This window comes from Pituophis catenifer, unplaced genomic scaffold (assembly GCF_029215685.1).
Source record: "Pituophis catenifer annectens isolate HBS135680 unplaced genomic scaffold, rPitCat1.0.hap2 SCAF_18, whole genome shotgun sequence".
Classification (NCBI taxonomy): Eukaryota; Metazoa; Chordata; class Lepidosauria; order Squamata; family Colubridae; genus Pituophis; species Pituophis catenifer.
Window position 1 is genome coordinate 5,079,661 of NW_027256898.1, and position 15,737 is coordinate 5,095,397.

The 15,737-nt window shown below is 47.8% G+C and overlaps 1 protein-coding gene across 1 annotated transcript in view; it reads right to left on the minus strand.

The window, feature by feature from the left end:
• SAMD11 (sterile alpha motif domain containing 11) overlaps positions 1 to 15,737 on the minus strand; it is a 110,121-nt gene that overhangs the window by 47,857 nt on the left and 46,527 nt on the right. Inside the window, exon 4 of the mRNA XM_070955967.1 lies at positions 2,985 to 3,109. Coding sequence (XP_070812068.1) covers positions 2,985 to 3,109 — 125 coding nt within the window. The remainder of the gene's footprint in view (positions 1 to 2,984; positions 3,110 to 15,737) is intronic.

Here is a 15,737-nt window from a genome sequence, read left to right on the forward strand (position 1 = left end):
ATTAAGAGATGCCGGTAATACCTCCGGGTCCCTGGTGGGCCGGGTTGAGTGAGAAACAGCTAAGTGTTGCATCAGAGATCTTAAGAACACCTCAATCATTGACAGCAGCTCCGAGAGTGCAAAATCGATGCAGCAATTAGATTTTATCAGCATCGTCTCTCTCTTCTCTCTCTCTCTCTCTCCAGCCCCCTCTTTTCCATGAGCTCACGAGGCTGGGGAGGGGGTGCACTCTGGCCTCAAGGAGTCTGTTTTCCATTTGCAGGCTGGAGTTTTTTTGGGGGGCGGTGGGGTGGGGTGAGGTTAAATGATGCCAAAAGCCATCGGAGTCCTTGGCAAGATGGATGTTTGTGCAATTAGCAGGATGCACTTTTTTAAAAAAAAAAATAATAACAACCCAAAACGGAGAGCAAAGATAATCCAGGACCGTGGCCCAAAGGCAGCTTGGCTCGATTCCTGAAGAATAGGACTCGTCTTGCCTCATGTTGAACCATGATTGCTTCGAGATGAGAGTTGCGGAGGCTGAGGCCACCCCCATCGCCAGGGTTTCCCCCCTTTTTAAAGAGGTGGGTCCCTCCCCAAACCCAGAAGAATCTCAGGAGAGGGAGAAGGAAGAATAACAGAGCTGAAAAGACGCATTAGGGCTTATTTTTCAGTTAGGTCTTATTTTGGGGGGAAATACGGTACTAAACTCCTCCATCTGCTGACGATCTTAACTGGAGCTTATTTTTGGGGTAGGGCTTATATTACGAGCATCCTGAAAAATCATGCTAGGGCTTATTTTCTGATTGGGTCTTATTTTGGGGGAAATACGGTACTAAACTCCTCCGTCTGCTGACAATCTTAACTGGGGCTTAATTTTGGGGTAGGGCTTATATTACGAGCATCCTGAAAAATCATGCTAGGGTTTATTTTCTGGTTGGGTCTTATTTTCAGAGAAAAAGGGTACTCGGGGTGGGAGGTATTTTTAATGGCCCCTCCTTCCTCTCATCCCTTATTCCCCATCGAAATGTGGGGGAATCTTCTCTTTTCCCTAACCTGGGGAGCCTCTTAGTGTTCAGACACCCTCCCAGGATGCTACACTCCACATATAAGCCATTTTTGGAGTTCCTCCATCCAAGCATAAGCCATGAACCAAATCATTCCTTAAACAGCCCTGCAAACCAAAGTTAATGGTGACTGTCAAGAAGATAACCTGGATGGAAACAGACAGGCCTGTCACCTGGAGAGGCTCAAACGTTTTTTTTTAAGTCCTGAGAAATCAGGCCACATTCGGAAGGAGCTGAAAAATGAGTTTGGAGTAGAGTAGAGTAGAGTAGAGTAGAGTAGAGTAGAGTAGAGTAGAGTAGAGTAGAGTAGAGTAGAGTAGAGTAGAGTAGAGTGAGTAGAGTAGAGTAGAGTAGAGTAGAGTAGAGTAGAGTAGAGTAGAGTAGAGTAGAGTAGAGTAGAATAGAATAGAATAGAATAGAATAGAATAACAGAATTGGAAGGGACCTTAGAGGTCTTCTAGTCCAACCCCCTGCAGGAAATCCTACACCACTTCAGACAAATGGTTATCCAACATCTTCTTAGAGGGAAGGAAAGGGAAGACTTCTCCGTGTATTTGTTTAAAAAAAACAAACCAAAAAAATAGGTGGGTAAAAATTTCCGCAGCAAAGGGACAGGACAGACGCTGCAAACTTCGAAGTTGGGGGGGGGTCTCTCCACTTTCTGGATGAAACCCCTGTCCCTCTTGTCCAATCCTCAAAAACTACAATGAGTAGAGGACGTGCCTCTGTATACATTTTGGGGTTTGGGGCGGCTAAGACAGTGAGCTTGTCGATTGAAAGGTCGGCCGTTCAGTGGTTCGAATCCCTAGCACTGCGGAACGGGGTGAGCTCCCGTTCCTTGTCCCAGCTTCTACCAACCTAGCAGTTCGAAAGCACGTAAAAAAAAGGCAAGTAGAAAAATAGGGACCCCCTTTGGTGGGAAAGGAACAGCGTTCCGTGCGCCTTTGGCGTTGAGTCATGCCGGCCACATGACCACGGAGACATTTTCGGAAGCGCTGGCTCTTCGGCTTTGAAAGGAGATGAGCACCGCCCCCTAGAGTCGGGAACGCCTAGCACATATGTGCGAGGGGAACCTTTACCTTTAAAGTTTGCTAGTGGGCACCCAAGATAACAAAACAGACTTTGATCCAGCCTTGAGCGTTTAGCAGGATGCGATTGGGTCAAAAATGTGTTCTATTTACACAATTTGGGGGGGGGGGGAGGGGACAGAGGGTCTTTTAAATCAGGCCTTTCTTTCAGAAGTTTCAAATTCTTTCTCAACCTGAGCCAATCGCTCCTGGGAAAATATATAAAAAAAAATGTTTTCAAAACAACAACGGGGACAATCGTATCCTCTATAAATCAATCCGGAGCGTTTCTGGATTTATCTCTGGATCTCAGTGTTGTCCAGCTTTGCAGGGAAGCTTCTGGGCTCGACGGTTCGGCTGAAGGGCACCTTCGCTTGTCTGCCACCCGGGCTCCCCATTTCTCCAGTGGGGGGGGGAGAAAGAGCCCGACCTTTCCGTCTCCCCCTTAATTCTACCCCCCCCTCCCAATTCTGCCGCCAGACAGAGCCGCACTACATCGAAGCGCTCGAAAAGGTCAGCCCGCAGCAGAAGGTGCAAATGTGGAGAGGGGGAGGGAGGAAGGAGGGAGAGGGGGAGGGAAGGAGCCTGGGTGAGCCCTCCGCACACCGCCGGCTTTTGATTAATGAAATTACACAACCCACCAAGCCCTCGTTCTGCACCGCTGCTTGCCAAACTCCCCCGCAGGCTGTTCAGCTTCTCCGGCACGGCACGACAGTCGAAACACACACAGGTGGCTGAATCCAGGAGCAGATTTCCACAGCTAGGTTTCCCATGCAATTCTTTCTCTCTCTCACACACACACACACACACCCCTACGTGCAAACACACACACACGGAGCAGACCCCCGCCGTGTTCCTATGTGCCACTTACCTGCTGCTCCCAAGCCCACCTCGAGGCTGCTTCTTTTGAACTCGCAGCGATTCTGCGTCTCGGGCATGCCGAGCTGCCGGCTCTGGTGAAGGTTGGAGAGGAAAGAAGTGAGGTCACCGTTTTGGCTGTGAAGAAGAGCGAGAAGGAGAAAAAAGGGCTCACATCAGCATCTCACCCTTCTCCGGAAAAGGGGGGGGAGTGTGTGTGTGTGTCTGTCTGGTTCTCTCCCCACCCCCCTTTAACCTTCTCCGCTGCACCCCTCCAGGATTAACTAAGCCCTGTAATCTGCAAGTTTCCTTCCCGCTCTGCTTTTGTGTACGTCCCTTCCCTTTGCGCACCAGCAGCCTGTTTTTAATTTCATTGCACAACCCGAATCGTGCGTTTAAAAGCGAGCAGGGAATTTTTGATTCTTCGCTGCCATGTGGATTGGAGACGGAGAGTGGGTTTTTTTTTTTTGCTTTCCGGCCAATTTTTAGGAAATGGGAATTGTGCGAAGGTTTTCTTTTTCTTTTTCTTCCAGCCCTCCCCTCCTTTGTCAAGGAAAATCCACTTGCTGCAAACAAGGGATTGATTTAGAGAAGGCCGGGGAATTGTGGAACTGGGATCTGGGGAAAGACGTCCGGAATATGGGGGGGGGGGAAGGGGGGGGGCTCTCCAAAAGATTAAACCCCTCGCCCAATTCTCAGAGAGAAACCGACCGAAAAAGGAAGAAGGAAAAGACATTTCCAAATTGGTTCCCATCCAACACGCCGTGTCTTTTCCCAAAGAACCATCTGCCACGCTGCTTGAGGATGATGGGAACCGTAGTCTAATTGTTCCACCCCTTTTGGACTTCACAGAATTCATCGGGGGGGGGGAGGGAGATGGGGGAGGAAACTGACTCAACTTGGAGAGGTAGGGAAAAAACAGCTGCAGGCCTTATATATTTATTATTTGTTTGTTTGTTTGTTTGTTCAACTGATTTGCCACCCAACTCCCAAAGACGGGGGGGGGGCAGTTCACATGTCAAACAAAAACATTTTTTAAAAAAACAAAAAACAAACCAACCCTTGCATTTTTAACTATTCACAGAGGACAGTTTAACCCAAATTGTTTTTTCAAAGAGCAAAGGTACTTGTGCAAAGCACAGCCGCAGTTAATAACTTGGAATTCAGTTGAAAATTTGCACAGCTCTTTTGCATTTTCAAACACCTTGCACAAGATCTGGTTGTTTAAAGGGAACTGACAATAAAAAACAACAACAACAACAACAACGCCACAAAGTGCTTGTACAAATATTCCAACATGCGCAAGAGGAGACATTCACGGAGATGCTTTAAAAAAAAAAAAACCCACATCGCATTCCTCAGTGCTGTCAGTCAAATGGCATTCCATGCTCCTGAATACACAACACCGATTTACGGTGTTGATTCGCCATTTCAGAATCAAGCGGCGTTTTTGCTAAAGACCGTCTAAAAAAACAACAGATCATCCTTTTCTGCAAACTTCCAGGATAAAGGAAAATAAAAAGAAGAGGAAGAGGAAGAGGAAGAGGAAGAGGAAGAGGAAGAGGAAGAAGAAGAGGAGGAGGAGGAGGAGGAGGAGGAGGAGGAGGAGGAGGAGGAGGAGGAGGAGGAGGAGGGGAAGGAGGAGGAGAAGGAGAAGGAGAAGGAGAAGAACAAGGAGAGGGAGAAGGAGAAGGAGGAGAAGGAGGAGGAGGAGAAGGAGAAGGAGGAGGAAAAGGAGAAGGAGAAGAAAACAGGAAGGCAAAACGCAATTCTGAAGAGGTGTGATTAAAGATTGCATCTTTTCACCCCGCAGGATAAAAAAGGATCCTGTTATTTGCCAATCCCAGTGAGGAGGAGGAGGGGAACAAAATAAATAAATAAATAAAAAGTTCCCAAACTTGCCAAATCTGAATGAAAACCAGCCCAAATCTGTAGGCTGCTAAATTTTCCAGAACTCCTTCATCAGACAAAAATTGGGAAAGAGGCAAGGATGTGTGCATTGTAAACCCATGGCCATCTTACTCACTTGATCCAGAGAGAGATAAAAAGGGATACTATCTGGAATAGTAAACGTAAAGGTTCCCTTCGCACATATGTGCTAATCGTTCCCGACTCATCTCCGTTTCAAAGCCGAAGAGCCAGTGCTGTCCGAAGACGTCTCCGTGGTCATGTGGCCGACATGACTCAACGCCAAAGGCGCACGGAACACTGTTCCCTTCCCACCAGAGGTGGTCTCTATTTTTCTACCTGCATTTTTTTTTTATGTGCTTTCGAATTGCTAGGTTGGCAGGAGCTGCGACAAGTCACGGGAGCTCACCCCATTCCGCGGGGCTAGGGACTCGAACCGCTGAACTGCCGCCCTTTCGATCGACAAGCTCAGCATCTCAGCCACTGAGCCACCGCGTCCCTGTGTCTGGAATAATATCTTGGGTAAATTACTTTACAAGTCCTCTTTTCTAAACAGCAACCCTCCGTGACACGACACGACAAACGCACTGCGTCCTGACCAAAGTTTAAGCACCGCGCATAATCGGTCATCCCCTTGGATGTGAACGCGGACATCTCAGACAAAAATATTATCCCTCCCAAAAAGGCCCCAACGCACCTCAAGAAGTCATCCGCGGAATTCCCACGAGGTACAATTCCCTTCTTATTAGCCCTCCTTTCCCGAGGAGGCCCCCTTTTTTCGAATTTTCACCACCCCCTTTTTTCGAAGCAAGCGTAAAGTCGGAAGGTTACTACGGCCCAGACTAATTCGCAGGTGAGAGAAGGCAGCTGGTTTATGGATTGATCCGCGTCCCAGAAGGCCAGTAATTCTTAAAAGCTTATCGTAGCCTTAGGTGCATTAGGCAAATAAATAAATAAATATGTCTGCCAAGGAGTTTAGAGGATTAATTTGAGGCGATTATCGGTTCCTGTTCATCATGCAAATCAATACCTCTGCATGCAGGACAGCGAAAAGCTGCCATCAACGTAATAGGCAAAGGAGGAGACCGGTCGAGCTTGTGGCTAGCCAGCTTAACTCCCATCCTGGTTGAAAATACTCAAGTGCATTCAACCTATTCTCCAAAGCAAAGCCCCACCTGAAGGCAGGGAAAGCAGCAATGGATGGAAACTAACCAAGGAGAGAAGCAACTTGGAACTCAGAAGGAATTTCCTAATGGTGAGAACAACTGACCAGTGGAACAACTTGTCTCCAGAAGTGCTGGAGGTTTTTAAGAAGAGATTGGACAACCACGGTTGAAAATACTCATGTGCATTAAAGAAGAGCTATTCTCCAAAGCACCTGAAGGCTGGAGAAGAAGCAATGGATGGAAGCTAACCAACTAACTAATTAACGTCTGAAGGCAACTTCTGTTCCATGGGTTGATTGTTCTCAATGTCAGAAAATGTCTCCTTATTTCCAAGTCGAATCTCTCCTTGGTCAGTTTCCATCTATTGTTCCTTGTCTGGCCTTCAGGTGCCTTGGAGAATAGCTTGAAGTTGACCCCCTCCTCTCTGCTGCAGCCCCTCAAATATTGGAAGATGCTATCGTGTCTCCCCTGGTCCTTCTCTTCACTAGATTAGCCATGCCCAGTTCCTGCAATCGTTCTTCATATATTTTCGTCTCCAGTCCCCTCATCATCTTGGTTGCTCTTCTCTGCACTCTTTTCTAGAGTCTCAAACTATAAACGAGATGATTAATTCTTAGGATTTCCTTTCTCGAAATTGAAAGACACAAACACTCTCCTCAAAGACTGCTTAAAGTGGGGGGGGGAAATCCTTACGAATAGAACGGTGTCTCCCTACGTAACCAATTTTTTTTATTATTATTATTTATATGCCACCCTTCTCCGGAGACTCAGGGCGGCTTACAATGCGTTAAGCAATAGCCTTCATCCTTTTTTATATTTATACAAAGTCAGCTTATGGCCCCCACAACTGGGTCCTCAATTTACCTACCTTAGAAAGGATGGAAGGCTGAGTCAACCTTGAGCCTTGGCGAGATTCGAACCTGCAGTAATTGCAGGCAGCTGGTCTTAATAACCAGCTTAATAACAGGGTGCCTTAGACCACTGTACTTACCAAGGCTCTTAACAATTGGGCTTAATAGAGCATAAGGATGGCGTTGAAGAAAATCCATAGGATCTTGTAGGAAAACAAGGCAATAACCACTAAACAATACAGTAAATAAATTTTGGTAAGGATTTTTTTTTTTTTAAGCACCAAGAGACGCTCAAATGGAAGGCCAACCGTTTCCACGCTGGGAAGGCATTTTTAAGAAACACCTTCCACGAATTCCAAGGGGCTAGTCCTCAAGTGTTTTTGACTGACAGTGCCTAAGCAACGTGAGCTAAGCCAGAAAGTTTCACAAGAGCCACTCTCAACATTCACTGGAAATCTCTGCACTTCAGATCATGCGGGTATTTCCCCCTTGCGTTTCACCCAAATGCATCCCAATTTTCAAACCTGAAACACTGTTTGCCATCTAAAATTAAAAACCAATTTTTTTTTTTTAAAAGGCAGTGAGCTCTTTGGCGGCTGGCCACCTCCCTCCCACCCAAAAATCGTCCCTTGTGCACAAAATCAGATTAGCTTGTCTGAACCGTTTAGAGGTACAACACACACACACACACACATACAAAAAAGCAGATTAGAAACAAGCTTGTAAAAGGGAAAATGGGCAAGTCATAAGGATCTCTTGAGAAGTTGAAGGGGAGAGAGAGGGAAGGAGGGAGGGAGGAAGTGGGAGGGAGAGAGAGAGGGAGGGAGAGGGAAGGAGAGTGGGGAGGGAGAGAGAAAGGGAGGGAGAGAGAGAGGGAGAGGGAGGGGGGAGAGAGGGAGGGAGAGAGAGGGAGAAAGATAGAGGGAGAAAGTGGGAGGAGAGAGAGAGGGAGAGGGAGGGAGAGTGAGAGGGAGAGAGAAAGGAGGGAGGAAGGGAGAGGGAGAGAGGGAGATAGAGGGAGGGGGAAAGAGAGAGGGGAGAGAGGGAGAGGAGGGAGGGAGGGAGGAGAGGGAGGGAGGGGGAAAGAGGGAGGGAGAGAGGGAGAGAGGGAGAGGGAGAAAGGGAGGGAGAGGGTGGGAGGGAGAAAGTGGGAGAGAGAGAGAGGGAGAGGGAGGGAGAGAGGGAGAGGGAGAGGGAGGGAGAAAGAGGGAGGGAGAAAGAGGGAGGGAGAGAGGGAGGGAGAGGGAGAGAGAAAGGAGGAAGGGAGAGGGAGATAGAGGGAGAGGGAAAGAGAGAGGGAGAGAGGGAGAGGACAGAGGGAGAGAGGGGGAGGGAGGGGAGAGAGAGAGAGGGGAGAGAGGGAGAGGAGGGAGGGAGAGAGGGGGAGGGAGGGAGAGAGAGAGGGAAAGAAAGAATGAATGAATCCAATGAATGATTGGAGCGTTTCGAATCTGGTCCACCTTTCACTGATGAGAAGGTTTTGGTGAAGGCAAGAAAGGTGGGATTCAAAATATTTCTTGGTTGGAAATACAGGCAGTCCTTGATTTACGACCCACAATTGAACGCAAAATTTCTGTTGTCAAGTGAGACCCTTCTTAAGCGAGCTTTGCCCCATTTTACGACTTTTCTTGCCTCGGTTGTTAAGTGAACTGCTGCAGTGGAAAAGTTGGTAACCTGGTTTGTTAAGTGAATCCGGCTTCCCCATCGACTGTGCTTGTCAGAAGGGTCGCAAAAGGGGGATCGCATGACCCCGGGACACTGCAACCGTCACAAGTACATGCCAGTTGCCAAGCATCTGAATTTTGATCACTGGGGATGCCGCAACGGTCACTGTGTGAAATGGTCATCACTTTTTTCCAGCGCTGCTGTAAACTTTGAGCAATCACTAAACGAACCGTCGTAAGTCAAGGACTACCTACAGCACCTCTTACAACATATACACCCACAGGATATAGCTACCTGTGCAAATGGTTAATATCTGTACTGAATGCCCCAATTCATCAAGTCGTATTCAGCCGGTTTGGACCGGTTCAGACCGGTTCGCCCGAACTGGTAGCAGAAATCGCGGGTGGGCCCATCCGCCCGTCCCAGCTCTACGCTGTCCTATTTAGGCACGTTTTTGAGGCCGGGGCGCATGCGAACTGGTCGGGAAAGTTAGTGAATACCACTCCTGCAATTAATGCACTGGCTACCTTTATAGGCAGACATAAACTTATAACTCATCGTTTAGTGACCATTCAAAACAAAGGGACTTACGACCGTCGCTCGCACTCGCAAAACTCCGCCAAGCGCCTTTCAGTTGTGTGAAACCCAAAAGAACAGGACTAAAACAGTTTCTAACAACATCTCCAGTCTGGAAGATGCTCAGGACCAGAATAATTTTTGCGGCGCGGGAAGCGGTGGGGGGGGCAGGGCACGATTTTCCAGGGGGGAGTGAAACCGCTGCGCCTTCCTTCCCCTCCGGCTCCCTCTTGGCTTGCAACATCTGTGCCCTGGCAAACAGCTGGATGACTTGAGTGCCTCTCTCTTCCCTCCTTCTCCCCCCCCCCCCAGGATGCCCTGCAAAGTTTGCGCCAAACTTTTTGACTGTATAAAAACCTCGGCTGTTTTCCTTCGCTGTTTACGTTTGCATTCCCTTTCCATCCCGCTCTCCCCCCGCTCACCACAAATGGGAACCAGTCCAAGGGTTCTTGAACTTTCCCGGCAACGGGGTGAGGAGTTTGGTTTGGAGTCCTTTCATCCCCGCCAGAGAAGGGATCCCCCCCTCCTCCTCCTCCCCTCCTCCTTGTGTGAATCCCAGTAATTCAAAGCAGAGCCTTGGGAAGGGCTCAGCTGCAAAACCCTTTAAGAGACGGAGGAGCAAGGTCAGCGTCTCTCCCGCGGAGGTAAAACCAGGGCTTCTGAGTCAGCCAAAAGCAAGGAAGGAGATCCGACAGACAGGAGCTGACAGCTCCTTGATCCGAGCCCCCCCCCTTCCTCCCTCCCTCCTCCTTCTCACACACACCCCCCCACCTACTCCTCGGACAACAAAATCCTCCCTGGATGGCAAGTCAGCGGCAAGCAGAGAGGATGAAGGAGAAAGGGGTGGGGGGATCAAGAGGGGGGGTTTAGGTTTAAAAAATTTTAAAAATTAAAATCCCCAACCCAGTCGGAGCAACTCACAAATTTGGGTCAAGGCCGTTTCGCACTCTTTTTTATTTATTTATTTATTTATTTTTGCAAAAGCAGGCTAGCGTGTAAATCTGCAAGCAAAGAGGACGCGAGGAGAACACGTGCCTTCTTAAGATTTTGAACATGTCTGTGTGTGCGTGTTTGTGTGTGTGTGTGTGTAGTGTGTTGTGTGTTTTCTCTCGTCCAGAAAAGCCATCAGGATGGACAGTTCCTCCTTCCCGCTCCCGCCTTAAAAAGCCAGAGATGCTATAAATAAAATAATTACATTTTAATTTCAAGAGCTTGTGTTTCCTTTTGCTTTTCATTTCTGGTGCTTAAAAACATGTTATTCACAAGCGAGCAAATATTTGGGAGGATTGAGCAGGAGTTGGACGACGCCCCCCCTCGCCCCTCCAGATGCTGTGAACTACAAATCCCATCAACCTATGCTGCCCGCCACTGAAGATAAAGTCCCTTGTTTAGTAACACTTTCGTGATCCCCTATTTGGTGATCGAAGGACTCTTCTGGAGAGGCTCAAGGCGCGTCCACAATATTCCTATCTATCTTTTTTTCCCCTCTGCAACAACATCCCTGCAAGGTAGGACCGGGCCGAGAGAGAAAGAGAGTGACGAGCCCAAAGTCGCACAAGATTTTGAACTTAAACGAGATTTGGATTCTGGCTTCAAGGATCTCAAATCTTCACGCAGGTGTATGAATTTTAGCTGATTTTTCCAGCTTCGTCTATGCCGCAGGGATATTTGGCAGATGGGGAGGTTCTGTCACCCCCCTCCCATCCCCAACTTCTCGGCTGTAGATCAGCCAGGAAAGGAAAGAACTTTAGCACCAACTCCAGGGTTCTACCTTACAGGGCTGGCGGAGAAGGGGAATTGTTCTGACTTAGGCTTCTCCAGCCGCACGAAGCCGAGTCCTCGTCCCGATAAACTCCTTTTATTTAATTGACAGTGAATTCCTCTCCAGCAAAAGTCTTTCCTCTCGCACAGTCTTTCAAGATCGTTCACAATTACCGACCTTTATCAGGCTTGGAGAGGCCGATATCTTTCATTGGCAAGAATGCAGGAATGAACTAATTGTCTCCTGCAAACTCCACTCCCCTTTGCTCCTCTTTATTCTATTCACCGTCCACCTATGGCTTTACTCCTGAGTCAACCCTTGTTCTTTAGTTGTTCCCTTCTCCTGGCAGCTCACACTGGGAACAGGCTCCAGCTGTTCTCCTGCCTCACTGATGTCCGACTCCGAAGGCAGCTGACAACTGTCAAGACGGCCCTGGCCCTCTCTCTGCCTCTGACGCAGAGCCCTCGTCAGAGCCCTCCCCAGACTCCAGGGCTGGCCCATGTTCCTCCCCAACCTTCTCACTGGCCGAATCTGCTGCCAGATCGGCTGGCGGGCCACGACAGAAAGGAAGAGGAAGGATGGAACGGATTTGGCCCTGCAAAGATGAGCCGAGATGATCCAAGAAGGTTCTGTTGATTTTAAATTTTGATATGGATTTTAAATTGATAAATTTTAAACTATGGGCCAAATTTAATTATTTTAAATCTATTTTTAATCGCACTTTATGTATAAATGTTTTATTTTGGCTGTTCACCGCCCTGAGTCCGAAAGGAGAAGGGCGGTATAGAAATTTGAATAATAAATAAATAAATAAATAAATAAATAATAAATAAATTACTGCACACCTTATTCCAGCCCTCCAGAGCTCCAGGTTGGACTAGAAGACCTCCAAGGTCCCTTTTGGCTCTGTTATTTTGTATTCTGAGTTTTTTTAAAAAATATACTATGCGTTGTTTTTGAGGAAGGAAAGATTTCCTTCCTTCCTTCCTTCCTTCCTTCCTTCCTTCCTTCCTTCCTTCCTTCCTTCCTTCCTTCCTTCCTTCCTTCCACAAGAGGCAACGGAGCGTTTTTACAAGGGAACATCACTCGATGCTTAAAAAGAAGAGAGGCAAGCTTTGAGTTATAATAACACAACAGACATGTGTGTTAACTTCAAAGCCCTGGGAAAGGAAAGGAAGAATGGCTGCAACAATGCCTAAAGAGATGACAATCTTTTCTCCTTTCAGGAAAGAGAGAAAGTGGGGAGGAGGGGGAAAGAGAAGCCGTTTCAGTTGTTAGCAAGATTTGATGCCAAGCGGAGGAAAGGACCAGCTCGTTCCTAATTAAGATTTTATTTTTCATCAAGGACGGCAGAGATACCGGAGGGGCTCAGACGGCACAAGAACAACAAACAAGGAAATTAAGAGAGGCAGATCAAAGGGAGGGGGAAAAGGGGGGGGGAGATTAAGGATCGCCCCCCCCTTCCCCTTCAAAAGGTGCCTGCCGAATTGGGAAGGGAAGACTTGAAAACACTTGGCATCTCTGCCATCGTGGGGGGGGCCCAAAACTCCTCATGCGAAGTTCAGGATAAAAATGGAAGCGAAGATTAAATTCTTACGGGGAGGGGGGTCTTTCTCCCTCTTTTTTTCTCTCTCTCTCTTTTCTCTCTCTTCTGTCAGAACCTCCCAGAAATCTGGATATTTCAGCCCGCCATTTTGGAAATGAAGTCAGGTCGTCGGTACCGTCGCAATTTCACTTCGCCTTTCTTCGTGACCGAGTTGCCATTGTGGACGCTAAACGAGGACTGTCTGTATTCCCCACTCTAGGCAGACCCCCCCCCCCCCACACACACACCAATCTCTTCACTGGGTTCCTTGTGACTTCTATCCAAGATTCATACCTAAGCTGGTCAAAAAACGAGGATGGGAAAGCAATCATGGTTTGTTTGTTTAGCTGGCAGGCCTGGATTCAAACCAAGTTAATTGCACACCAAGATGGAGCCAGCTTGACAGCAGGGAAAACACAATCCTTTTTTTCTCTGTGGAGGTCTATCTTGTGCCAATCTATCTGCGGAGAACTGTCATGGCCCCTATCGGGAGCTTGTCGATCAAAAGGTCGGCAGTTCAGCGGTTCGAATCCCCGCGTAACGGAGTGAGCTCCCATGCCTTGTCCCAGCTTCTGCCAACCTAGCAGTTTGAAAGCACGTTAAAAAAAAAAATGCAAGTAGAAAAATAAGGACCACCTTTGGTGGGAAGGGAACAGCGTTCCGTGCGCTTTTGGTGTTGAGTCATGCCAGCCACGTGACCACAGAGACATCTTCGGACAGCACTGGCTCTTCGGCTTTGAAAGGGAGATGAGCACTGCCCCCTAGAGTCGGGAACAACTAGCACATATGTGCGAGGGGAACCTTTACCTTTTTAAAGAGGACTGCCTGGAATGGGGGGGGGGGGGAGGAAATCCCATTAATTCTCTCCTCCTCCCAAAAAATAGGGCACGCACTTTCAAAGAGTCCTGTCAGCCGAATGTAAAACCAGTTTCACGATCAAACCTGTTTCTCCTGAAAGATTTGACATCAAAGCCTTGGAGATTGACATCCAACCCATTTTTTTACTTTTTATTTTATTTTATTTTTTTTATTTTTGGGGCCCGGTGGGAAAACCACACGCTCATCCATCCTTGGCCAATCATTCCCATCCGCGGCGCTGGATAATTAAACACCCATCTTTAAACAAATGAATAGGTAAGAAATGAAATTAAATCCCAATTATCTTCTATCTCTTTTCTTCCCCCCAACTCCCTCCCCCCCACACGCAGCTTTGCATATTCCTTCCCCCGGCAGCTCTGCAAAGCTCAACCCACCCCCATCCACTCCCCACCCTCCCCCCTTCTGCATTTTTCAAGTTTCTATGGTGTTATCTCCAATTAGATTTCCGCCACGAACCCGCGCTTCGCTGTAGCGGGTTATTCATTCAATTGAAATCAAATTACTAATAATTTGCAAGCTATCAGGCAGCCCGGGCTGCCTCGCGGAGGTGGGGTAGAGAGGGGCAAAGGAGGTCTCCTTTATAAATTACTAATAATTAAAAGAGAGAAAAGAGGCAGGCAGGAGACATTCCGAGCAAGCGGTGTGGCATCACCTTCCATTTTAACCTGCTCAGCTGCTGGTCCTCTTAACGCACCATCGGAGGAAGAGTTTTAATAAGGCGACCCAGATGGATCCTTCACCCTCCCGGCTGAGCTGCCCCTCCCTCCAAGCACAGGGGGGGAGACAAGGATGGAAAGAACCAAGATCTGCTAAGCAAACCAAGCTGGTGTCAGCATTCTGATGCCGCCATAAAAAGGAGGAGACGAGGCTTGACTTTTCACCTACTTATTTTCTCTGTAGATAATATCTATCCCTAGGAGATGGGAGGAGAGGGGGACATTCCTGTGGGCTGAGGTCAGAAGCTGGGGAGACTGACTTGGAAGATGGGCCAATGAGAAGATGAGAATTGGGGAACGGAAAGGGAAGGGTTTGGGGGGGTCAGAGGGTTAGTATCGGCTACGACGAAGTCGGGGCCAGATCCGTCGTACTCAATAAATGGAATATTTCAGCAAAGATTAATTGTTTGGGAGTGCAATTTATTTGAGATGACATCGAAACCTGACAGCAGGCTTGGAATAACATCAGTAACCTTAACATTTGTGGGGGGCGGGGAGGGATCACGCGGCTCAGCTGGGATCGTCAAAGGGATCGTCAGCTGATCGGCAGAGGTTTTTTTTCTTTTAAAAGCCTCTGACGATCCAAGATGAGTTGCCTAATCTGCAGAGGCTTTTTTTTTTCTTTTAAATACCTCTGACGATCCCAGCTGAGTTGGCTGATCATCAGAGGCTTTTTTTTTTTTTACTTTTAAAAGCATTTTAAAAGAAAAAAAGCCTCTGCCGATCAGGCAACTCAGCTGGGATCGTCAGAGCCTTTTGAAAGCATGTTTTTTTATAACCTCTTCGCCGAAGAGGTTGTAGAAAAAAATGGGTTTTTTTAAAAAAAAAAAAAAAGGCCACACCCACCGTCATATTACCCCCACCAAGCCATGCCCACAGAACCGGTAGTAACAAATTTTAGATTTCACCACTGATTTCACCACTGTTTAACCCTAGTCATCACCGGTGCTGTATCTTTCACCCCCATCTTCTGAAATATATTTATTAAATTTATATGCCCACGAAATAAAGGTTAACCACATGGCACTTCCTAGCACAGCAGAGAGAGAGAGAGAGAGAGAGAGAGAGAGAGAGAGAGAGAAAGAGAGAGAGAGAGAGAGAGAACTTGTTCTCTGGGATCCTTAAATGTATGTTTCTGGTTTGGTTTTAATTCTGGGTTCCACGCCGGCTCTGGAGGAGCGTGCAGGAATAGAGAACACACCAGTGGCACGGTGCCACGTGTGGCTTCATCCAGACCTCAGGCCGGGAAATTCCAGGGAACATCAGGTACTGATTTTTGTCAGGGACCCAAAAGAGCTGGCAACGTCTCGTTTTTAATCTGCTTTTTTGGCTCGGGGCAAACGGTGCACTCCAATCCTCCCTTCAATGCTCCCTTTTCATGTTGCTGAACCCACGTCCTTGCCTTAGGATGTCCTGGCACCCGTCTCTTTTGGCGGTTTCAACCCACACAGTCTCGATGCCAGCCTGGCCAACTTGCTTATTAGCATATGCAACATCTCCCAGGTTTATAGCAATGGTGGTCCCCCCCACAGGTTTACTGGAATTGTTGGCCTCCAAAAATAATCTCACCCATCAAAACCCAGGAACAAAGTGGGATTCAGCCGGTTCGGGCCGGTTCATTCGAACCTGTTGTTAAATTGCTGGCTGGCCCCACTCCG